Source organism: Bison bison, unplaced genomic scaffold, assembly GCF_000754665.1.
Source record: "Bison bison bison isolate TAMUID 2011002044 unplaced genomic scaffold, Bison_UMD1.0 scf7180017864089, whole genome shotgun sequence".
Lineage (NCBI taxonomy): Eukaryota > Metazoa > Chordata > Mammalia > Artiodactyla > Bovidae > Bison > Bison bison.
In genome coordinates, this window is record NW_011494661.1 from 2837535 (window position 1) to 2862807 (window position 25273).

At 37.4% G+C, this 25273-nt stretch overlaps 1 protein-coding gene across 3 annotated transcripts in view; it reads left to right on the top strand.

Annotated features, from left to right (window-relative positions):
- Positions 1-25273, top strand: part of PTPRZ1 (protein tyrosine phosphatase, receptor-type, Z polypeptide 1) — a 212740-nt gene that overhangs the window by 139802 nt on the left and 47665 nt on the right. For 2 of the 3 annotated variants that reach the window (XM_010838071.1, XM_010838072.1), the window contains exons 9-12: positions 5415-5599; positions 7564-7690; positions 15235-15281; positions 19747-20743. In XM_010838071.1, coding sequence (XP_010836373.1) covers positions 5415-5599; positions 7564-7690; positions 15235-15281; positions 19747-20743 — 1356 coding nt within the window. Of the gene's footprint in view, positions 1-5414; positions 5600-7563; positions 7691-15234; positions 15282-17266; positions 17270-19746; positions 23327-25273 lie in introns of all 3 variants that reach the window. The other variant, XM_010838070.1, reaches the window with a different exon arrangement.

A 25273-nucleotide genomic window follows, 5' to 3' on the forward strand; every position in this document is an offset into this window, starting at 1 on the left:
TTAAATCTCATTTGCTAGCATTGTAATATACATAATGCAAACTTTAAAAAAACTATTAAATATGAAATGATTTTCAAGGAAGGGTAGCATGAAAAGTGTGTCTTCATAGCTTGATGTTGTATTTGAGCTATGAGAAATTTTCTGTAATTTCCTGAGAAAATGTCACGATGAATTATGCATCAGAAGACCCACCTTCTTGAGAAGGTCAGTAGTTGTAAATAGCATTCATTAAGGTCACATGTATATTAACTTTGTGCTCTAACTATATAGAGAAAAGTACAGGAAGATTATTTACTTCTTGGAAGATTGTATGTTATGAATTGAATGGTTGACAAAGTTACTGTGTATTCCTAGAGAAGACTGACTGACTGAGGTACAGTTTGAAAGTTTGTTTTTTTTTTTTTGGTTACTTATCTAAAGGGAATGGGGTGTAATCATTGAAAAGTACAAAGCAGTAACAGATCATTTTTAGTTCTTATTTTTAACATTTGTGGCAATCTTTACATTAGTTTTGTTAACATCGTTACTCCCTGAAGGGAGATCACAACCTTAATACTGATTGTCTTCTGAGTCTGTCCCTCTTCGGGTGCTTCTCACAGTAGTCATTAAATTACCTGTCTCGATAATTTTTAAAATGAGGCTCATAAACCTCAAGCAAGAAGGTGGTGGATTTACTAGTGTGCACTCATGGAGGTACTTTGCCATGGGCTGTGTTCACCTGTACCAAACCTCAAGACGATGGGAAATACTGGGTAAAAACCTAGGGACGTTCTCTCTGCCACTCCCCCAAAATCATCACCCGATCTTTTCACCTCCCTCTTCATTTTTATCCATGATCCATGGAGCTAAGACTGCACCTTCTCCCCCAGGGCATGTGTCCCTTTCCCAAGGTGGGCACGTAGAGCAGCAGAGGCAGAAGGGACCTTCTGTCTCCCCTGGAACATCTGCACCGGCTTTAATGATGAGCTGGTCACGAGACTTGTCACAGTGAGAGTTGTCAGGTTCTCCTCCTTTGTGCTTTTCTTCACCTATTTCCTTTTCTTTTCCTTCCTTTTTTTCTTGTTTCCTCATGACACTCAGTGCCTAGCGTATTAATCTTATGTGGACATTCCTGTGTAGGAGGTATTCACTTTTCATATCCATTCATTTAAGTAATGAGAAGGTGGAGGACTTTGTGAGGTATGTTTGTGGAGTTTTTACAATTTCTAGTGGATAAAAACCTATACTTTTGAAAAGCACAACCTAATTTGGCTAAATCACAGAATTTTTTTTTTACAGTTTATTTTGCCTTCCTCTGTAAATGGCATCTAGGATTTGGAAACTAAAAGCACCCATTACATTTAATGGCTTACTAAATTTAAGGGTGAGAGGCTATCCTAGAAATGAGTTTCCTGAAGGCAAAGATGGTACCTCCTTTATTTGTATGTCCAAGAGTGCCTAGAGCCAAGCAGATGAGAAGTGAATGTTAAAAACAAGTTTTTAATTAAGAACCTCTCATTCTTTATATGTGAGGATCCTTTGCACTTGTGCTGAGTGCTCAGTCATGCCCAACTCTTTGAGGCCCCATGGACTGTAGCCCGCCAGACTCCTCTGTCCATTGAGTTTTCCAGGCAAGAATATTGGAGTGGGTTGTCATGCCCTCCTCCAGGAGATGGTCTGGACCCCGGGATTGAACCCACATCTCTTGTGTCTCCTGTATTGGCAGGCAGATTCTTTACTACTTGTGCCATCTGGGTTGCACTTATACTACAGTATTGCTTGTATTCTGTGCAACTTGACAAGGACCCCAGCTTTGTCACAGCCTGGCTCATAGCCTCGAGCTTGCAGGAACCAGATTCTCCTTGGTCGGTGTTCCTTAAAGAATCAATGACTATGATCCAGGTCACATGTAGCTCATAGAAAGGAATCAGGGCATGTGATTCATTCCTAAAGAAGGAAATGGGACCTCAACATAGTTCTGGTAGGTAGGTTTATTTGCTCAGTCATGTCTGACTCTTGCGACCCCATGGACTATAGCCCACCAGGCTCCTCTGTCCATGGGATTCTCCAGGCAAGAATACTGGAGTAGGTTGCCATTTCCTTCTCCACAACATAGTACTGAGCTCCCTATAATCAAGGAAATTATATTTTTGTTACTATCTTATTAATGTAGCTTGTAATTGGTGTCAGTATATGTTGATCTGGAAAGCCCTTCTTGATTTTTCAATCCAGATAATATGCTTTATAAACTGTATGCCCTTCTAATAAGATAAACTAATTTTAATATGAAGAACAAGGAAAGCTTGGAAAACTTAGTGAAAATTAATAACTTACTCTGTAGTCAGTTTTACATCTGAAACATTACCCAGTTTTATGTCTGAACACCAAGTGGTGAATTAGCAAGATTGTTATTTAGGAGATAGCTAGGATGTCCTACCTTAGAAGAGTAACCCGTTGGCAAGGTCATAGACTACATATAGAAGTACTAGTCTTTCTCTTGAATACATTCTAAAGTATATATTTTTTTCTATAAAATTCTGTATTTCAGCATCTAAAAGATAAGCTTCAGCTATAGCTTATAATGTGTTAGTAAGCTATGATTATCAATAAACAAAAGGAGTGTTTAAAAATAAGCTTCTAATTACAACATACATTTTAACTATTAAATTACTAATAAGCTTTTACAGATATATAAAGAAGAAAGTAAATGAACTAAAACCTGGTGGCAAAGAAATGTGAATTTCTTTTTAGAGTCCTATTTTATATTAATGCTGATTCTTAGAATTTGAAGTACCTGATGATTTCTAATACTAAGGGGAGATAAACACAGACACCTGATCAGAATTCCTTGAACTATTGAGGAAGCAGTCCTTTGTGTATTTTGAAGTCAGTAATTTTATATTTTTCTCCAATTTTTATGTTTTGTGGGCATGCATAAAACTTTCATGCATTTTAAGATAGTTTCATCTTTGAGGAAAAAGAGTTCACTTTAAATCATTCTCACTCTGTGCAAAGTAGGATTGACTTTTGAACAAAATCTACAAATGATATTGTCCAAAATCACTTTCAGCCTTTTAAAAACAGACATGAGGTTCATCAGAAGCAAGACCAAGGCAATGTTGTGTCTCCAATGATGTTAAGTGACCGCCTCACTTTTGAGATGATGTGGTCTTCTGCCATCTGGTGGACATTTGTAGAAGTGTCACTAGATCGAGTAATGATGCCGTCTAGACCTAAATAGGAATACATTTTCTTATTGTGAATTCATGTTTTTTGATAATGAAAGAATTGTTCTCTTATTCCCAAAGGAACACTGCACCCTATATCCTTGACCAACAAATAATATTATAATTTTAACAGTGAAAAGTTCTGTCTCTAACTCATATAAAGTTACTCCTATATTGATTTAAAGCATATATGTGTATATGTATTTACATTGCTCTGAATCACTCCTGTACCATTGCATAGCATACATATGCTAAAATGTCTTATTGAATACTGTATATAAAATGTTTCCATTTATAAGGTCAGTTGTTAGTTTTGGGTGCCCTCCTGTGTTCATGGGGAAAACTACAGCCCAGTAAAGACAAAAAGGCTTTTTGGTCACATTCTCATGGTGCTGCTTGCGTGTTTCCATTGAGTCCTAGAAATAGTTTTGGTAGTGGTGATGATTGGTTGATTTCAATGGACTGTGTGGTCTCGTGTGGTGACTTTGTAATTTCAGGTATACCTTTAAAGCAAAGCCTGGATTCTGTGATCATAGTGATTACTATTTGACCTTGGAGACCTTTCTCTCCCTCTCTTCCCCAAATCTCTCCAGCCTGGAAGATATTATATTTATTACTATGCTTCATTAGCATGATATCATGCATTTTAAAATTTTTTTTGTTCACAACTAGTTCAGATGATCACATTATGAATGTATTTCAGAAAGTATCAGAGTGCTCTTTCTGATGGGACTGCATTTTTGCCATGAGTTCCAGCACGGGCTTCAGTTCATTTTAAGAAGTCCCCAAACGAGTTTCAATATATTTTTTCAGCTAAGACAGACATATCTTATAATTCTCTGAAATTAATTGCTTAATCTATTTATGAGGCCAAAGTGGGACTTTTTTGTCAGCAGGTCTGAAAAATATTGAAATAATAGTTTCAGTTGTTCTCCTATGGTTTTCTGTGATAGGGAATTTTTAATTATTTCAAAGATTTACAAACAAGACCGTCTTTTAGTTTTGAAATTCTCCTCATATGAGCCAAATAAGAATAATAAAAACACCATAAACTTGAAGATATCCTTTATTTATTTATGAAAATGAATTTGTATTCCCCATACATTCAAGACAGTTTTCTATGCAATATAGAAATTAAAAAAAAAACTCTGGTTATTATGCTTATAATCTACTCGCAGAATAAAGATTGGCTTTCCAAGTGGCACTAGTGGTAAAAACCTGCCTGCCAATACAGGAGTCATAAGAGATGTGCATTCAATCCCTGGCTCGGGAAGATCCCCTGGAGAAGGGCATGGCAACCCACTCCAGTATTCTTGCCTGGAGAATCCCATGGACAGAGGAGCCTAGCAAGCTACAGTCATAGTTGGACACGACTGAAGAGACTTAGCCTGCACTCACAGAGGAGCAAAGACTTATTCAGGAAAGAAAAATATAAAAGAACATACAATTAATGCAATAATTGTGGTAAAACAAGACAGACAATTGAAAATGACAGATATCAATCCAGCAGAGGTCAGAGTGTGCATAACAGAGAATACTGCTCGTGGTAAAGACATTCTTTGAAGGTCTGACTTGAACAGAGGTAGGAGGTGTTGATTGAAAAAAAATGCACAAGCTAAAGTCAAGAGTTATGGATTATTTGGTGGACATTCTGAGGACTTCAACCCTGGGAGACAGGAGTTTCAGATCACACTGAGGGGCTGCTCTAAAGAAGCAAGGGGAGGGTCAGGATATGTAAGAGTTTTTGCATCAAAGACCACATAGTAGGAACACCAAAAGATTACTGTTAATTAGAGAAACCAGAACTCTCAAGGAAGTTAGCACTTTTCTGTGTATGGGAAGGTTCAAGACTGGTCTCACTGAAATTGCTCCTTGGGTATAGACCTCAGCTACCTGGGACCAGTTTCCTGTGTTTTCTCATCCTGAGTTTCCTCAGGGTACACCATTAGGGAGGCTCTAAAGTGATGGCTTGATGGTTATAACATCCTTTGTTTACTAGCCAGGCAGGCAGTCTTTTTCATTCACAGTGGGGAATGGAGAAGTATTTCAGATACAGGAAATGGCTTGGACAAAAGAGCCACAGTGGGAAAGTGTAACTTTTCAACCTCTATTAAAATACAGCAAAAATGTTCATAGAATGTGTTTCACTTGTTAAGATTCTAGAGGGTGACAGTTGTGTCAATAACTGTACTTTTTTTTCCTCTGAAGTTTGTAGTTCAGAACCAGAAAATGTTCAAGCTGACCCAGAGAATTATACTAGCCTTCTCGTTACGTGGGAAAGACCTCGAGTAGTTTATGATACCATGATCGAGAAGTTTGCCGTTCTGTACCAGCAGTTGGAGGGAGAAGACCAAACCAAGCATGAGTTTTTGACAGATGGCTATCAAGATTTGGTAACTATAAGATCAATTGTTTCATGTATTGATGGCATTGTAGTCATTGTAGTTTAATATCTAGGATAAGAACTTATAAATGATTGTATATTGTTGCCTTTGATGACTTTAGGCTTTGTATGAGCTATCTAGTGGGGAGAGAGGGATGCAGAAGCTATATTTAATTATTTAAAATTTACAGTGATTAATACTAGTGAAGTGAAAATGTAGTCTCTCAGTCATGTCTGACTTTTTGCAAATCCATGGACTATGGCCTGCCAGACTCCTCTGTCCATGGAATTCTCCAAGCAAGAATACTGGAGTGTGTAGTCATTCCCTTCTCCAGGGGATCTTCTCAACCCAAAGATCTAATGTACGTCTCCTGCATTGCAGGCATATTCTTTACCATCCAAGCCAGCAGGCAAGCCCTAGGTTCTTACTAATATTTTTAATTACAAGGAGACTACAGCTCTGCCGATAATAACTTTCAGAAGACTTAGAACTGGATATCATCTAGTATAGCCTTTCTTTACAAAGGAAAGGGCTCGAACAGTCAAATACTTTGTACTCTCACAGTTGGATGTGAGGGTTGGACCATAAAGGAGGCTGAGTGCCAAAGAATTAATGCTTCCGAATTGTGGAGCTGGAAAAGGCTCTTGAGAGCCTCTTGGACAGCAAGGAGATCAAACCAATCAATCCTCAAGGAAATCAATCCTGAATATTCATTGGAAGGACTGATGCTGAAGCTGAAATTCCAGTACTTTGGCCACCTGGTGTGAAGAGCCAACTCACTGGAAAAGAGCCTGATGCTGGGAAAGATTGAGGGCAGGAACAGAAGGGGACAACAGAGGATGAGATGGTTGGATAGTATCACTGACTCAATGGACATGAGTTTGAGTAAGCCCTAGGAGATAGTGAAGGATAGGGAAGCCTGGTGTGCTGCAGTCCATGGGGTCGCAGAGTCAGACACGACTTAGCGACAGAACAACAACTTCCAGTTAGGGAAGGAATTGGGTCTAAAATATCAGTACTGTGATGCAGTTGTCTTTTGTTTCCTCATCATAGTGTATCAGCACAAGGGAAATAGAGTAGAAAATAGTGTAGGGGTCTTGAAAGTCCTTTTCTTTGATTCAAATTTCCAAGTAACAAATGTGAAATCAATTGAGACAATTTTTGGGACAGGAGGCAGGTAATCCTTAGGAAGCGATGCATGTCTTCTTCCTGTCCACCCATGACAAGAATTAAAGAAAATACAGATTCTGAGCATCTCAGTATTAACTTTTCCTTGGTGGTTGTGGTATAATTGAGAAAATCCCATCTGGGTGTTGCTTAGGGAAGCCCCCAGGGCAGGTCCAGGACACTGAACTCTGAATATAGACAGCAGGAGTCCCTCTAGCCCTACGAGCCTGCATCTATACAAAAACTGGTGTGGAAATCATATAAACAAAATGGGGAGGTTTGTAACAACTTTTTAATTTAGATGTCTAGAACAAACACTGTGAACTGAGAAATTTGTAAGTGGAATTTATGAGAATATACTATTATTCATTTCATAATGATGTGAAGAAAGTAATAATTCTATTACTGTCTGGTTTACATATTGTTAAGAAAAAGAAAGAAATTAGTTTTTCACATTTTGCTTCTTATAAATGCTACATGTTTGTCTAAAATAGTAATCTACACTTTTGGCTACTCATTTATGAATTTCATGAGTTTGAGTTAAAAAATGAAATTTTCTGAAACTAAATCTGATTTTTACAGAGCAAAAAAATAAATAAATAAAAGCATAGTTTACCAGTATCTTCCTAACTCACAAATATCACAAGCTCAGCCTGATAACATTGTGTAAAATTTTTTCTCAGGTTAATAAAATACAAAATTTTTTATTGACAAATGAGAAAATGTTTTCTAAGAAGAGATGTCTAGTATGTTAGCACTCCTCTGAGAATGACAAATTTGTATAGTTATTGCCATCTTTCTTTTAGGGTGCTATTCTTAATAATTTACTACCCAATATGAGTTATGTTCTTCAAATAGTAGCCATATGCACTAATGGCTTATATGGAAAATATAGTGACCAGCTGATTGTGGACATGCCTTCTGATGACCCTGGTAAGTGCCCCCCTGATATACCTTATTAAATAAAGGAGGCTAGTTTAATTTCTGAATGCATTGGTGGTTTCTTTCTGACTTTATGTTCTTTGTCCAAAAGGCAAAGTGATTTCTTTTTTAGTCTGGATTATCAGGTAATTTTGTAAAGCACAGAGCTCCTTTTTCATTTTCATTCAGCAGATATGGCATAGCACAATATGTGAATTTATTCTTAATACTGAAGTTTTCTATTTGTAAAATAAGAACTGCCAAACCTATTGTAATGTCTGTAGTGGTCATCAATGAAAATAGCTAAGAAAATATAAAGACTTTGATTTTGAATAATGAAGAGTTTGTTTCATTTGTGTTTATTTCCTCCCTCTTTCAGCCCCCAAAGTATTTTGTAGTAAGTATGTACATGATTCAAGGATCATGTGAGGTACTTTGAAATACCTATACAAAGCATCTCAGGAGTTTATCTTAGATATTTTCATCTATCTTTTATAAATTGGTGGTGAGGGGGATCTTTCTTCTTAGGTTTGCTGGGTTTATTCCATAAAAGCAAGCAAAAAAGTTGTTTCTGATTGTATTTTATTTGCATGCATCTTTAAGTATTACAGGAAAATCTTTGATCTCAAAGCATATGCAATAATTGAAGGAGGTTCTGCCTATCATAATTGGACAGTTTACAAATGTACATAACTAAAGTCTTTCTTTTGTTAGTATAAGCAATTTTAAAGTAATAAATGAAATTATATAGTACATATACATGTATATGCATATGCATGTTCATAAATGTATACAAACACACACATACACAAATGTAAATATTCTTTGGTCATCCCTATTATGAGGTTACTCTCTGAAATTTTCACCGGTTTTTAATAGCAATGGTTACAAGTGATACTAATTGGAGCATGTTTCACTTTTATGTATAGAAGGAAAACTGATGTCTGTTGATTTTCCTTTGTGGTTTATGTGCCATAGCAGGGTCTTGTTCATAACATCATAGTTCTTAACTAGTTGAGTTTTTAAGTTAAATAATTTATCAGAACATTAGATGTTAGATTCTGGATCCTTCCAAGCCACAGGCCATAAAACTTGCCAAAGTATTTCCCAACTTAGAACATTGAGAGCTAATGAATATTACTACTCTCATGATGGGCTTCCCTGGTAGTTCAGATGGTAAAGAATCCACCTGCAATGCAGAAGACCTGGGTTCAATCCCTGCGTTAGGAAGATCCCCTGGAGGAGGGCATGGTAACTCACTCCAGTATTCTTGCCTGGAGAATCCCATGAACAGAGGAGCCTGGTGGACCACAGTCCATGGGGTTACAGAGTCAGACATGACTGAGCGACTAAGTACAGGACAGCACTCTCATAATGGCAATATCATTATTTAAAAATAATATTATGACCTGCCTCATGTCTAGGTATAACCATCTTTGCTACTGTTTTTATTTAGCGTTATTTTGCAAAATCAGGTTATTTTTAAATGAAATGTGAGCTCTAAGTGTTATTGAAAGGTGAGTATCAAATTAACTGCCCATGGTTTCAGCTATACCATATGATGCTTTTCCATTGAATGTCATCCTTCACTGAAGTTCCACATATTGATCCTTCCAAAAATGACATCTTTAGCAGTGCACCGTTGACTGTGTTTTGGCAATATCACATGTGAATTGATTAAATATGGTATATAAAAATCTCCTCTAGTCCTATTGTGTATTTTAGGTGATGAATTATATTAAAACCATTCATTTAATTTTACTATCTTAGTTTAATTATACCGCTCTAATTTCTGAACATAGTACAATTTCCCAGTCAAAAAAATAATTTTAGCTATTTATGTTGTGCATTTTCTAACTCTCCCTTAAGAAGGGAATGGCAACCCACTCCAGTATTCTTGGCTGGCGAATTCCATGGACAGAAGAGCCTGGCGGGCTACAGTCCATGGGGTTGCAAAGAGTCTGACATGACTGAACAACTAACACTTCTTTCTCTAGCCTCTATGCTAAAAGTTTAGACTTTCTGAATTTTTTCTTTCTTATTTTTTAAGAAAGAAGCTTATTGCATATGGAAAAACAGATCAAATGTCTATTATCTATAGATATAATTTCTGAGTGATCCTTTTAGACTGAGTCTATATTGGCACAAAGTACAAGTTCTTGTATCATTTGTAGCACTTTCACATTTGTACAAAATAGAAAGTATTATAACTTAATTTCTATTTATTCAAAGGATCGGGACACCATTGAACTAATGAGATGCTAGCTTGGACACATCACTTAATCTCCATGGATGTCTCAGTGCCTTAGAGGATTTTGTACATTAATATGTTTTAGTAAAAGGTCATATTTGATTTGATATTCTGCTATGATATTACTCTTAAAAATCAAGGGTTAAAATTTAGTTTATCCCTTAGTTATTCCAGAAAGTTCTTCATTGAAGACCAATTTATGCAAAGTTTCAGCTCTTCCTATTTTTATAAGGAAAATATTAGTTGTCTCCAGAACTCATTCTTTCTGATCGGGAAGACTACAGTGGCATTTCAGTCCATATATTTTTAGTTCATTATTGAAATTACGTTATCTAAAATATTGTTTCTATAGTAGATACATAGCAGTAAAAGCCTTGACAGCAGTGCCGTCCTGTGGTTCAGTGTGATGGTTCCTACAAGATTTGTAAAGTTTACAATTTATGTGGCTAATATAGATGTTAAGTGTCTTTTGAGTTTGCTGTTTATTTCACGGGTTTTACTAGTACCATTTCATCCTATTAATCGTGTTGTTTCACTACCTAATGTTGTAATGTACCTTATTGACTTATTCTATCATTATTTTGGATAAGCTGTTTTCTAAAGACTGTACTATTTGTTGCTTCTGTTAAAAAGGAATGACAGAGGTCACGTATAATTGCCCTCATCCTTTCAGTCACAGATTTTAAATATTCTAATCAATATCTGTGAAGTAAAACCCAATCTTCCAAATTGTGCATTTAAAGTTGGCTAATTTAATTAATTTATTGCTTGTGCATTTTAATTATATTTGTTGTGTACAGCAGTATCACCATAGTGTCCATTAGATGTTATTATAAATTGCTATTTTAAAATTAACACATAAACTCATGTTCAGAAAAGAATTTAAACCTTTTCAAGGTTAAACTAAAGTGGATATTCTTTTTAAAAACTTTTTTATTTGGTTGTAGCTATAATTATGCTTATTTCTACAATATAGGTCTAATTATTATATAGTTATAGAAGACATTATTTGAGTACATGTCTTAGGATCTTGATAATCATATGTATTCAATTTAAATACATGGTGAATTAGGTCAGTGCATTTTCCTGTTTTGTGTCCTTTTCATTTGTATAACAACTGTCTTTGTTAAATCACTATACATTGTCCTTGTTCAGCCTGTACCATACTACACTACAGGTAATGTTATATAATGATATTTAAAAATCACCCTTTACAAAGATTGCAGTTTACATTGCTTTTGCCTTTTCGCACTGTGAAACTTGGCTTAAAACCTTTAAACAATTAAATAAGCCTTGCTTGCCTACCTACATCAGTGTTGCTTTTTTGTTTTCTGGAATGTTGAGTAACATGCTCTTTTAGAAAATCTAACAGAACCAGAATGGTTTTATTCTGTTTTATTCTGTTATCCCATAAATGTGAATTTTAAGTGTTCAGTAAAAAAAAATATATTGACAGTCTTCACTACTGGGCTGTTTTTGCAGCTTTCTTGGGGTCTGTTTTGATGAAGTGAGAAGATTCTGTAAACCCCAGTAGTGCCTGAGCCAGACTGGTGACCACTAAAACGTTGGTTATTATTTGCAAGGAAGCAGCAGGCCAAAGGACTTCCCAGGTGGCTCAGTGGTAAAGAATCCACCTGCAATGGCAGGAGACAAGGATTCAATCTCTGTATCACAAAGATCCTTTGGAGAAGGAAATGGAAACCCACTCCAGTATTCTTGCCTGGAGAATTCCATGGATAGAGGAGCCTGGTGGGCTACAGTCCATGAGGTCGCAAATAGTCAGATACGACTTAGCAACTTAACAATAACAACAGCAGGCCAGTGGGGACCCATCCTGACACCTTCATCAGTCAGCAGTTAGACCTTGAGTGCTATGAACTTTCAGACCCAGGAGTATGGCTCAGATTCTCCAGGGAGTTAGAAGCAATCTTTTAAAATTATTTTATTTCAAAATTGTTCTTAGGAGTCTCAGCAGAAGACTTCTGGGTTATTTTGGGCAGGGCAAATTCCTGGACAACGCCAGTATTTCAGTCAATTCAAATGATCTGAGTCTAGTAGGAAATCACAAGGAAGATCCTTCAAAGTGGGTTTTTACATACCAACATGAAGGCACCTACACCTAATTCACCCATGAGTGTGCTATGAAATAAAGAGAGATCAAAGGGCTTCTGCTCCTAGGGCCTGAGGGGGCCTAAAGGAAACTTCTTATTGCAATAAACAGCAAAGCCAGCTATAGTAGAAGTCGCTGATCATACTCATAGACAGTATGAGTAAGTAGAATTATGTATTTTAGCTTAATGGGAATTATAATCTATATAGTTAAGTTATTCTTTGATTAAAGGATAACAATTAATCAAATGCAGTGCACACAGAGTACTGAAAGAAAAAATTTGTCCTTAATGTGATAATTATATACACTCTACCCCAAACCTGACAATTAATAAGAGAATCACCTTTGGTCATTACAAGTATGTTAAGTTAAATGAAGTTAGGCCATTTTTTAAAAACACTTCTGTAAGCACGTTGAAGAGAATGGACTCTCATTGAGATGTTTTTCTGTAGCTTCTTAACAGAATAAAATCTAAAGTATAATATATATGTGTATGCTGCCGCTGCTAAGTTGCTTCAGTCGTGTCCGACTCTGTGTGACCCCACAGACGGCAGCCCATCAGGCTCCCCCATCCCTGGGATTCTCCAGGCAAGAACACTGGAGTGGATTGCCATTTCCTTCTCCAATGCATGAAAGGAAAAGTGAAAGTGAAGTCGCTCAGTCGTGTCCGACTCCCAGCGACCCCATGGACTGCAGCCTACCAGGCTCCTCCGTCCATGGGATTTTCCAGGCGAGAGTACTATATATATATATATGTATCTCAAAATAGTATTTGACTATGATTTGCCCTTGTTAATATTAAAGTATTTTTAAAGTACATAAAAAGCTGTGACTCCATATAAAAATATTTTTAATAAAATTATGTATTGTCTCATATACTGAAATTGGAGTTTTTACATGTATGAACTTCTCTAATTGTAGTTTTTAGAAAATCATATTAAAAGTTCTTTTTATTTCTCTCTCACAGTTAAGTTGAATCCCGTTTTTAAATTCATATTATATTGGTTTCCTTGAAGGTTATAGAGACACAGTTGTATCAGACTATTGAAATCATTTTAATTTTAAAAAGTAAAGACTAAATAACATGAAAAACAGGGTGAGTAAGAGGTTTCATGGTGACAAAAATAGAAAAAGGAGAACACTAAAGATCCAAATGAAAGTTGTCAGATTCTTTCATGGTTAGTTTTAACAAGAAAATAATAATAATTGAGAGTTAAAATTTAAGATATGACTGTTTACAGTGACTATTTTCATTTTTATTGCACCAAAAATTGTTCAGGGTAAGTAACTTTAAAATATTTAACTAGTCAGTAGTATTAATTTTATCTAAAACTTCATGGGGGCTGGGCTTCTATATTTTACTTGAATTCTCTTCTAAATAAAATTCAAGCATATTACTGTATTTTATAGTTTTACATTTCTTAGTACCTAGAAGTTTTTTCATGAAAATAAACCCAATACAGTTTATAGGATAAAGGAGGCCTGGATTTGATAAATACTTAATGTTAGTTCATTTATGCCTTTGAAAATTCTGTAGAACATGCATTTCCTTTGAGGATCTATAGAGGCATAAAAAAATAGAACATAAACAGCTTTAGGATAGTGAAAAGCATAAACTTTGGAGATGGGATAGATTCTCTAAAATAATAGGAATAAGAAAGGTATCTTTGTAATAATGCTCAAGCCCTAATAGTTACTCTGACTTCTGTCTCCCTGATGCAGCTTGGATGAAGAGTGAGGATAAGTGGTCCTCAAGCCCTTTGGTAACTTGGCAGAGGGCCTAGATTCCTTACTGGAGAGAGAGAACTGTTGGTAGCTCCTCATCTTTTCTAACATTTACTGATGGGTCTTGTTTTAGGATTAAGCTATCCTCAGACTGGGCTTCCCTGGTAGTTCAGCTGGTAAAGAATCCGCCTGCAGTGCCAGAGACCCTGGTTCGATTCCTGGATCTGGAAGATCCCCTGGAAAAGGGATAGGCTACCCACTCCAGTATTCATAGGCTTCCCTGGTGGCTCAGATGGTGAAGAATCTGCCTGCAATGTGGGAGACCTGGGTTTGATCCCTGGGTTGGGAAGATCCCCCTCGAGGAGGGCATGGCAACCCAGTCCAGTATTCTTGCCTGGAGAATCCCCATGGACAGGCTATAGTCCATGGGGTCGCAAAGAGTCAGACACAACTGAGCGACTAAGCACGACACAGCAACATGAAATATGCTGATTCTGTCCAGTTGGGAAAGTCAGACTTAAATGATCCTGGTCCTTACATTCCTTTCATAAGCAGTATTAGTTGTGTATCCCTGGGAAGAAGTCATGGGAATCACTCTGGTCTGTCCTTCCTGCTGCCAATCCAGGCTGGACCTGCTAGAAAACATTCTCGCTTCTACCTGGGGCAGCACCCTGTGTACAAATACGTATAAGCCCAAATCTGAAGAGTGAAAAGAACTATTTGGGACTTCCCTGGTTGGGCAGTAGTTAAGAATTTTCCTTCCAATCCAGGGAACGTGGGTTTGATCTCTGGTCCGGGAAGATTCCACATGCTTCTGAGCAAAGTCCATGTGTAATAACTACCAAGTCCATGCTCTAGAGCCCATGCTCTGCAACAAGAGAAGTCCATGCAGCGCAACTATAGAGTAGCCTCTGCTCACCACAACTAGGGAAAGCCCCTCACGCAGCAACTGAGGACCCTGCACAGCCAAAAATTAATTAATTAAAAAAAAATAACTATTTGACCTTCAGTCAGAAGAAGACCTTAAGGAATAAGTAGTTGAATAAGAGTATCTGTCACTTATCCCCTGGCATTTTCCCAGCTATGCTTTTATCAGCAGTAAGTCTGCACTGATGAAAAGTTACTTGGGTTTATTTGCACCCAGTAATATCAGTCTCACTGTCTTCTTTTCCCTTCTTAGTTTCAATCATAGCTGGGGTGGAAATAGGGAAAGGAGTTGGAGTTGAGGATAGACATCGAGGTTTTGAGTGCAGTTTCCTGTTCGTTTACATAATGCTGTGTTATGTAATGTTCAGCAGTATTGGAAACTGAAATTTGGAAACTGAAATTGAAATTTTCTTTGAGCAATTCTGTATTTTCCAAGCTAACAGTATTATTTTTTTTCCTTTTCTCTCTTTCCATCCAAAAGTAGACCAATAAAGCTGAAATAGTTGAATAAAAATGTTAATAATTTTGTTTTTAATTTTGTAGAACTTGACCTCTTTCCCGAATTAATTGGAACTGAAGAAATAATCAAGGTATCATAGCTATTTTTTATTCAAGTGCGTAAATATTAAAAAGTCTATTTTGAATTATTGGTTAGGTTTCAGATGTTGCATTAATAAAAAGTTCGTGTTGCATGCATGATTCATTGTTTGTAGCACTAGTTGCTGAGCTTTGTAGATTAATGTATAATTAATAACATGAGTTTTATGAAGAAGTTGGAAGACACTTTAATTGGTATAGTTTTTAAAAAGAGATAGGAAAGGTTTGTTGATAATTAGAAAAATGATGGACTTTAAAAATAATGATAGCTATGAACTGTAGTTGCAAATTGGAACTTTTTCATTTTCTAAATGTTTCTAACAAACTAAAGTAATATTTAAGCAATTCATAATGTCGCTACAGCTTATTTTTGACTAACTTAACCAGTGATTGATAGATTGATAATAAATGTGAACCAGAATATAAAGTGTATATATTCTTTTGCCCATTTAATTTGACTATTTTTGTTTGGACTATGCATATTATAAAGTCTGTTGCCAGCACAAGGTCCTTGAAGTAAATGGGCCTTTAAGGATATTTATAAATTTTAACATTGTCGTAAGTTTTGAAATAGAGAGAAAATGACTGTTTGTATCTTATATTTCATCCTAAGCCCAAATATGCTATTCACCAGAACTGAGATAATATGTTAAATCCAGGTTTTCTATTGTTAATGGTAGTAGGAATGTGTCCATTAGTACATATATGTGTATGAGCTGATAACTTGTGAAAACGAATATTCTTGTCTAGCTGTAAATAGTGGTTAGGTTGTGTTTTCACATGAACCGTTATCTCAGTGATTTTTTATCTTATGGCAATTCTCTCTTACAAAGGACTATTTTAGCAAAATGAGCAGTCCACATTTCACCAAGAGTACACAATAGAATTCAGCTAAGCATATCTGTGTGTGTGTGTGATGTGTGTCAAACACCCTTCCAGTTGTAGACTGCATACTTGTGTCCTCACATGGTGGAGAAGAACAGAAGAAGCAACCTTTCATGACTCAATATAAAGGCATGAATCCCATTCATGAGGCTTCCACCTATGGCCTCATTTAGTACTGACTCCCAAAGGCCCCAATTCCTAAGACTGTCACTTTGAGAGGGTAGGGTTTCAGCATGTGAATTTAGAGGGGACACAAACACAGTTCATAACACTATTCACCTTCATTGATTCATGCAGGAATGAATGATAGAAGTTGGCAAACACCTGGAATGTATCAGTAATGGTTTTAAGCCTGAATATGGGTTTCCCTGGTGGCTCAGTGGTAAAGAATATGCCTTCCAATGCAAGAGATGCAGGTTCAATCCCTGGGTTGGGAAGATGCCCTGGAGAGGGAAATGGCAACCCACTCCAGTATTCTTGCCTGGGCAATCCCATAGACAGAGGAGCCTGGCAGGTTACAGTCCATGGTTTCGCAAAAGAGTCAGACATGACTGAGCAAGTAAACAACAACAACAACGTGGAAATGAATAGTTTCTGGAATGTTCCTCAAGTTTTCTTCCAATAGGAATGCCTGACTTTGAAAGACAAACTATCTCCAGCACAATCAAGGCTTTTCCATAAAAAATTTTAATAGATATCATAAAGGATAACAGGTGTGATCCATATCAAAACCATAGAGGAGGAAAGATTCACAATAACTTAATCTTGGGAAACAGTGTCCATTAAAATATTTGTTTTTTCATATATATATATAAAGTAATCATAGAACATGAATCTTATGTTCTTCTTGAAACGTTGACATGAGACAGTATGACCCCATAGAAATGTATAAGACTTAGTTGGCTGGATTAATGAAAGGTCCATCACCTTCTTCAGATTCTAAGAATCTCACAGTGATGAAAGAGAAATTTGTGTTTCGTGTGTGTATAGTTTTTATTCCCCAAAAATGTAACAGAATAAAGGGTGATTGGCATTATGTTTTAAGAACAATGTTATAGAAGTCTACATAGCTTATAGTAAGAGGATGATAAAGGAGGTTTGTGTGGGATAATAAGCAAAGAGGAAGAGAAGCAATGGTATGTGGAATTTGAAAGAAATTGTCAGATCAGGGACTTCTAGTCTCTGGTCGTCCAGTGGTTGAGACTTCGCGCTTCCATTGCAGGGGGCATGGATTCAATTCCTGGCCAGGGAACTAAGATCCCACATGCTGCACAATGAAGCAAAAAAAAAAAAAAAAAATTACCAAAAAATAAAAGTTCTAAAGAAAAGAAATTGTCAGAGGATATAGAGAAGATAGATGACATGTGTTTTGGGAACTTTACTGTGAAGAAAAGGGGAGAGGTAAAATGAATACTAGGCGTTGAATAGGAGATTTTCCATTATGCTCGTTTTAAATAGGAGTGATCTGGGTTTTAGCTGGTAAGAGTGATCCATTTAAGAAAGCAAAATTGAAAATACAAAGTGGAGGGAAATAGTTGTGTTTAATTCCGAGAGGATGATAGAGAATGGATTCGAACACAAATGCAGAAATTAGAAAGGAAGTAGAACAACAACTCTGTTACAACAGGATGAGAAGAGCGGAGGTTGATTTGGTTGGTCCTGGTGGGTTTTGATGTTTTAATGCTAGTAAGAGTTGAGTTTTTGTCTGGTGGCTTCTACTGCCTCTGTAATCAGGAAAACCATCTGCTGAGAATGAGGAGAGAAGAAAATGGAGGTTTGAATAGAGCAGAGCAAATTTTAATAGAGCAACTAGAGCAAAGTTTAAATGTCTTGGTAGAGGGTAAGAGTGTGGTGTGATACCAAAAAACTGGCAAGTATCCAGATTTAGAAAAGTGAGAAAGAATTCAGAAACTACATATTGCTAAGGTTAACACTGATCTTCACCAAAACTGTATCAAATTATAAAGCAAATGTTTGTAAGAACTTCTAAGGAAAGAAGAGTGTTTTCCACCAAGAGTGAGCCGAGGCAAACTGTTCTTATTTCCTTTTGCATCAAGTTTTGGGGCTTGAAGATGAGAAGAATATTTATTCAGGAAATTATGTGGTAAAATCTTCTAGTTGTCCTTGTGAACATGGCATCAATCAGAATGCAAAATTTTATCAAGGAATACTACTAGGGAGGAAATGGATCTGGAGAATCTAAGAGAATATCCATTTTAGCATTAATACAATCCAGAGCATTAAGGTTGACTCACTTCTCAGGATTGTTGCATATGCCTTAAGATTAAAAAACCACTTTAAACCAACTGAATAATTAAGCTGTAGATAACAATGCAGTCATTAAGCTTGAAATCTTCTGTTTCATACATGTAGCTTTCTGTGTGTCTGAGACAAAAGCTCATGAGCACACATGGCTTAAGATTCAGATTCTTTCTACTGATATTGGTCAGGTTCTCACTGACCAATTTGTACTTGGTCATTTTTTTCTTTTTTTCAAGGAGCGTGATCTTAAAAGATCTAATAGATGACAGTGCTACGAAACTGACAAATCCATGTCCCATGTGAACAAAAAATATCATATCTTAATATGTTTGGCAATTCAATGTTTTAAACATATGAATAGACATATTATAATATATACAGTTTAAATAAAAAGAGACCATGGATTTTGGTTAACCTCTATCCAGATCACTCCTGAGCCATCATAGTAACTAAGTGCTCATGAGTCACCTGAGTGGTATTTCTAAAGGAAACACAAAATTAAATGACTAGAAATAGGCCCATATTTTGACCAGTTGTTAAAAATGTCTGCCTAGGTTTAAGATGAACTCCTAGGGAAAAGTATTTAAAACAAAAACGAACAAAGCCAAAAACCTCTTCCAGTCTTAAACTTTCCTGTTAGGATAGCTTTAAAATTGTGATGTATTCTGAATACATACAAATAGTCTGAATATACAACTACTTTGATCTTTGAAATAAGTTGTTTTATTGCCATTTTACAAGAAGCTAATTATTATTTAGCTTGTGGCCAGATGAACTAAACAGAGAAATATAAACACAAGAAAATAAATGCCGTGTTAAATAACACTGTCAGTAAGTAAATACCACTACACTGTGTCTCCTTTTCAAAGCTGTGATATCTATTAATTACTTCCATGAAGTAAAATTTTAAGAAGCAGCCATAAGATATTTTCGTTGAGTTGAATTACTGTCCCTCAAGTGTGGATAATACTGGTTACAAGATAGAGGCGTGTCCTCTAGAGGGGTGGTGCTTTATGAGAAGTTTCCAAAATCCCACAAGTGAAGAATCACAGTATAATGCAGTTTAAGATATTATTAAGATTTCATGGAAAAGGAAATGGCAACCCACTCCAATATTCTTGTCTGGAAAAGTCCATGGACAGAGGAGCCTGGAGGGCTGCAGTCCATGGGGTTACATGACTGAGCACGCGTGCATGAGAAGGGTGGAGGGAGATGGGTTGGTAGCAATACACTGGTAGAACTAAAAAAAAAAAAAAAATCACTTTTCTCTAATTTCCTTATATCCCATTAAATCTTACTTGCTTTTCAAAGGAAGAAGAGGGAAAGGACATGGAAGGAGACACTGCTGTGAATCCTGGTAGAGACGGTGCCACAAACCAGATTAGGAGAAAGGAACCTCAGATTCCTACCACAACAAATTACAACCGAGTGGGGACCAAATACAACGAGGCTAAGACTAACCGCTCCCCAGCAAGAGGAAGCGAGTTCTCTGGAAAGAGTGATATTCCCAACATATCTTTAGATTCCACTTCCCAGCCGGTCACTGAATTAGACCCAGAAAAAGACGTTCCTTCGACTTCACAGACTGTGACCCAGCCTCCCCCTCTCACTCTGGCAGGCACTTCAGCCTCTTCAAGTGACGACTCTAAAACCATTCTCCGATTTCCACAGATGAACTTGTCCGGGACGGTGGAATATTCAGATACATTTTCTACGACGGAATCGCAAGAGGTATCTACTGATATCAGTGAGGAAGAGAGTTTATTGACCAGTTTCAAGCTCGATCCAGGAGCCGATGATTCTTCCGGCTCCAGTCCCGCAACTTCCGCTGTGCCATTCGTCTCTGAGAACACACCTCATGGCGGTGTATTTCCTTCAGAAAACCCAGAGGTCGTCACATACGATGTCTTTATCCCAGAATCTGCGAGAAATGCTTCAGAAGATTCAGCCTCCTCAGGTTCGGAAGAATCTCTCAAGGATCCTTCCGTTGATGGAAATGTGTGGTTTCCTAGTACGACAGACGTGACGACACTGCCCGATGTCGGGTCAGGTAGAGAGAGCCTTCTCCAGACTAATTACACCGACGTGGATAGTGACGAATCTGAGAAGACAACAGAATCCTCTCCTCCAGGCCCACTGCTGTCACAGGGTCCCTCGGTCTCAGATGTGCGAATGCCACAGTATTCTACCTTTGCGTACTTTCCCACTGAGGTGACACCTCACGCTTTTACTCCGTCCTCCGGACAACACCATTCGGTCCCCACCGTCAACGTGGTACACGCGCAGACAACTCAACCAGTGTACAATGGTGAGGCATCTCTCCAACCTTCCTACAGTAGTGAAGTCTTTCCTCTAGTCACCCCCTTGTTGCTTGACAACCAGACCCTCAACACTACCCCTGCTGCTTCAAGTAGTGATCGGGCCTTGCATGCTACACCTGTATTTCCCAGTGTCGGTGTGTCAGTCGAATCCATCCTGTCTTCCTATGATGGTGCGCCTTTGCTCCCATTTTCCTCCGCTTCCTCCAGTAGTGAATTGCTTCACCGTGTGTATACGATCTCTCAGATCCTTCCGCAAGTTACTGCAGCTCTTGAGAGCGATCAGGGGTCCCTGCATGTTTCTCTGCCGGTGGCTGGGGGTGATTTGCTGTTAGAGCCCAGCCTTGCTCCGTATTCTGATGCCGTGTCGCATCAGATCACTACGCGTGCTGCTTCGGAGACCTTGGAATTTGGTGCTAGCAAGCCTGCTGTTCTTTATCAAACGCTTGTGTTTTCTCCAGCTGAAGCATCCAGCAGTGATGTCATGATGCATGCACGTTCTTCAGGGCCTGAACCTTCTTATGCCTTAACTAATGAGGAGGGCTCCCAACACCTCTTCAGGGTTTCTGACAGTTCTGCGGTACCTGGGCGTGATTCTGTTCAGGGTTCCTTATCTAGCAGCCTTAGTCACCACCTACCTATGCCCGAGTCTCCCTTAGTAACCCCAAGCGCATTGTTGCTGCAGCCCACTCAGGGGCTCTCTGGTGATGGGGAGTGGTCTGGAGCCTCCTCTGATAGTGAATTTTTTGTGCCTGACACAGACGGTCTGACAGCCCTTAACATGTCTTCACCCGTTTCTGTAGCTGAATTTACATATCCAACCTCTATGTCTGGTGACGATAACAAGCTACTTTCTAAAAGTGACAGAATACACGGAGAGGAGACAGAACGGCACATTTCTTCTTTCAGTGACCTGGTTTACCCCTCTGAAAGCACAGTCATGCCTGACCTATATGATCGTGTAAATACACTGAATACCTCTTTACAAGAATCCTCTGCCTCCACTTCTAGCCCAGAGGGCATCCTCCCAGAGCTTCTTGCTTTTACTGCCACTAAGGTTTATGATCATGAGATTAGTCAAATTCCAGAAAATAACATTCCGGTTCAGTCTTCACACGCTGTATCTCAAGCATTTGGTGACACTTCACTTAAACCTGCGCTTAGTACACACTCAGAGCCAGCATCCTCTGACCCTACTTCTAGTGAAATGTTATCTCCTTCAACTCAGCTCTTAGCTTATGAGCCCTCAGCTTCTTTTAGTACTGAAGTATTGCTGCAACCTTCCTTTCAGGCTTCTGGTGTTGACTTGTTGCTTAAAACTGCTCTGCCAGCTGTGCCTAGTGACCCAATAGTGGTTGAAACCCCCAAGGTCGATCACATTAGTTCTACAGTACCACATCTCATGGCATCCAGTGCCGCTTCAAGGGAAAATACGCTGCACTCTCCATCTGTACCAATCTCTGATGTATCATCTACTCCTAATACGCATGTTGCTTCACTTCAAGTTTTAACCATTTCTTATGCAAGTGAGAAATATTCTGAACCACTTTTGCATAAAAGCGAAAGTTCCCACCAAACAGTACCTTCATTGTACAGTAATGATGAGTTGTTCCAAACTGCCAATTTGGAGCTTAACCAGGCCTTTCCTCCAGAAGGAAGGCATGCATTTGCTACTCCTGTTTTATCAGTTGCACCACCAGATACGCTTATAAATAAGCTTGTTTATTCTGATGAAGTCTTCACCTCCACCAAGGGCCCTGTCACCGACGAGGTATTGGCTGGTATTCCTACAGTTGTTTCTGATCCAGTTGTAACTGCTGATCCTTCTGTCCCTTTAGGAAATGTGTATATTTCCATTTCAGCCATTTCTCCCAACAAGGATGGTTCTGTAACCACAACCAAGTTGCTGTTTCCTTCCAGAACAACTTCTGAGCCAATTCAAAGTGCCCGATCTGATGCCAATTTGGTGGGTGGTGGTGACAATGGTGATATTGATGATTACGGTGATGATGATTATGATGACAGAGATAAGGATGGCTTATCCATCAATAGGTGTATGTCATGCTTCTCCTATAGAGAATCACAGGAAAAGGTGATGAATGACTCAGACACCCAGCAGAACAGTTCTGTGGATCAGAATAACCCAATCTCATATGCACTATCTCAGAATTCTGAAGAAGGAAATAGAATCACAGGTGTCATATCAGACGATCAGACTGATATGGACAGAAGTCCTGATAAATCACCACCAACAAATGTGCCACCCCAGAAGCGCAATGATGGAAAACAGGAAAATGATGTTCAGACTCACAATACCCTGCTTCCTTTCAGTCCAGAATCTAACGCTTGGGCAGTTCTTACAAGTGATGAAGAGAGTGGATCAGGGCAAGGTGCCTCAGATAGCCTTAATGATAATGAGACTTCCACAGATTTCAGTTTTCCTGATATTAATGAAAAAGATGGTGATGGGGTACTGGAAACAGGTGACTCAGAAATAACTCCTGGATCCCCACAGTCCTCAACACCGACTATTACTAGCGGGCATTCAGAAGTGTTCAACATTTCAGAGGCAGGTTAGTTACGGATCCAAGGGATAGATTGAGGTGTGATGGCTTTCTGCCTCAAAAAAGAAAAAGAAAGAAAAATCTTGGAAAGAGGTATTTGGTAAAATGGCCATCGTTTTTAAAAGTCAGGATATTTATAAATCAATTTACAGGTTTTAAAATTTGATTTTTTTCATTATTTCAAAGAAATACTGAATGTGTTTTTATCCTTAGATTAACTCTCTCCAAAACAGATAAGATGATTTCTATTGTCAATTCTTTCATATTCCACAAGATGCCTGTTATATGTGAGAGCAATTATGTGTATATAATACATTTTTAGTACACTGCTTTTTAAATAATAGATTGGAGTGTATTTTGGATGATTTTAGTTTTGATATTTATGCATATTCTAAATTACATTGCCAACTAAATCTATCGAATTACAAACTCTGATATAATATGACATATGTGTCTCTCTCTGACCCACTCAGTGGAAAGCAATTAGATATTTTGGACATCCACATCAGATTGGGGACTTTAGAAAAAAGTTCTATTGCTATGTTTTGAAAGTTTAATGGTAAGATATTTTTTTAAGATTTAATTTTTTAAGAATGTCTCTTTGATTACCTTAACATTGCCTAAAGAGGGCAGTGTGAACTAACAAAATACCTTCTACTTTATACTTGTTGTTACATACCTTTCTAAGAAGTTAGATAATGGCCATTAATATGCATAATATGTATAGGTACTGTATGACAAGGTGTACAACACAAGAACATTTTCTGTAGAAATGCATTTCATTTGTTAATGTATTTTATGCAAACTAATTTATAGCCAGATGTTTCTTCCAGCAGATTGCTTGCAGTATATATAATACAGATGTTTGCTTTAGATGCCGGGGGGTGGCGGGGGGCGGTGCAGAAAGGGGAAATTCAATGCCATTAAGAATATGAAATACTAGATAATTTCATTGCCTTGATCTTAAGTTTTATAATTTGCTTTTACTACATTTTAAGACATCTTTTTAAATGAACAATGAAAAATATTTAAATCTCAACAGTGAGTCAAAAAATAAAGTAACATCTTGCACTATTATTTTGTAAAAGTAGGTATTTAAAATCCAGAACATAGATACCAGTCTTATTAGGATAGTTTTCCTCTTTGTTATTTCCTTTCCTTGAATGAGTTATGTACTTTTCCTTCAGTGCAGCAGCAATTAAAAGCGTGTACATTTTGATAGAGAAGTTTTTCTACATTCTGATTTGATACCTACTTAGCATTGCATTCCAGTTTTCAACACTTAAACTCTGTTATGTGAAAATAAGTATAATTCATGGGTCACCATATTCATTAGTATTGCCTTATATATGAATTGTTATCCAGCTTCAATTATAGTTCTTTTGGTTTTTTAATTTTTATTAGATTGATTTAAAAAGAAAACATCAGGAATGCATCCATTTTTCTATCTTATTTTATAGTGACATCATCTATATGTTATTGCTAGATTATCTGTTATGAAAAGACTATATACTGTAAAATGTCAAACCTGAAATTACTGACTAAAATTACTGTATTTTCTCTTCAATGCACTAATTAGATTTATTTAATTTGAGGATGTTTTCCTACTGATGAGGAGAAAACAATATGAATATAACATCTAACAGCATCAAGTAATGTAATTGATGACATAAATAAGATCATATAGGGGAAAATTCTTGCCTGTTTTTAAAACATATCTAAAAAATCATATGTAGTTTGTCTTATCCAATAATTGAAAATGCCTCTCTATCAAATGCATATACACTAATTCTGAAACTTACCATTTTATTACCTATTTTTTAGAATGTAGAATAATTTATAAGACATGCTCCTCAAAATAATATAGATAAGACAGATATTAGTACCTGCAACTTATGAATGCATAGACTGAGTCCTAAAGATACTAGACTGCTTGATCAAGGTCACACAGGAAGT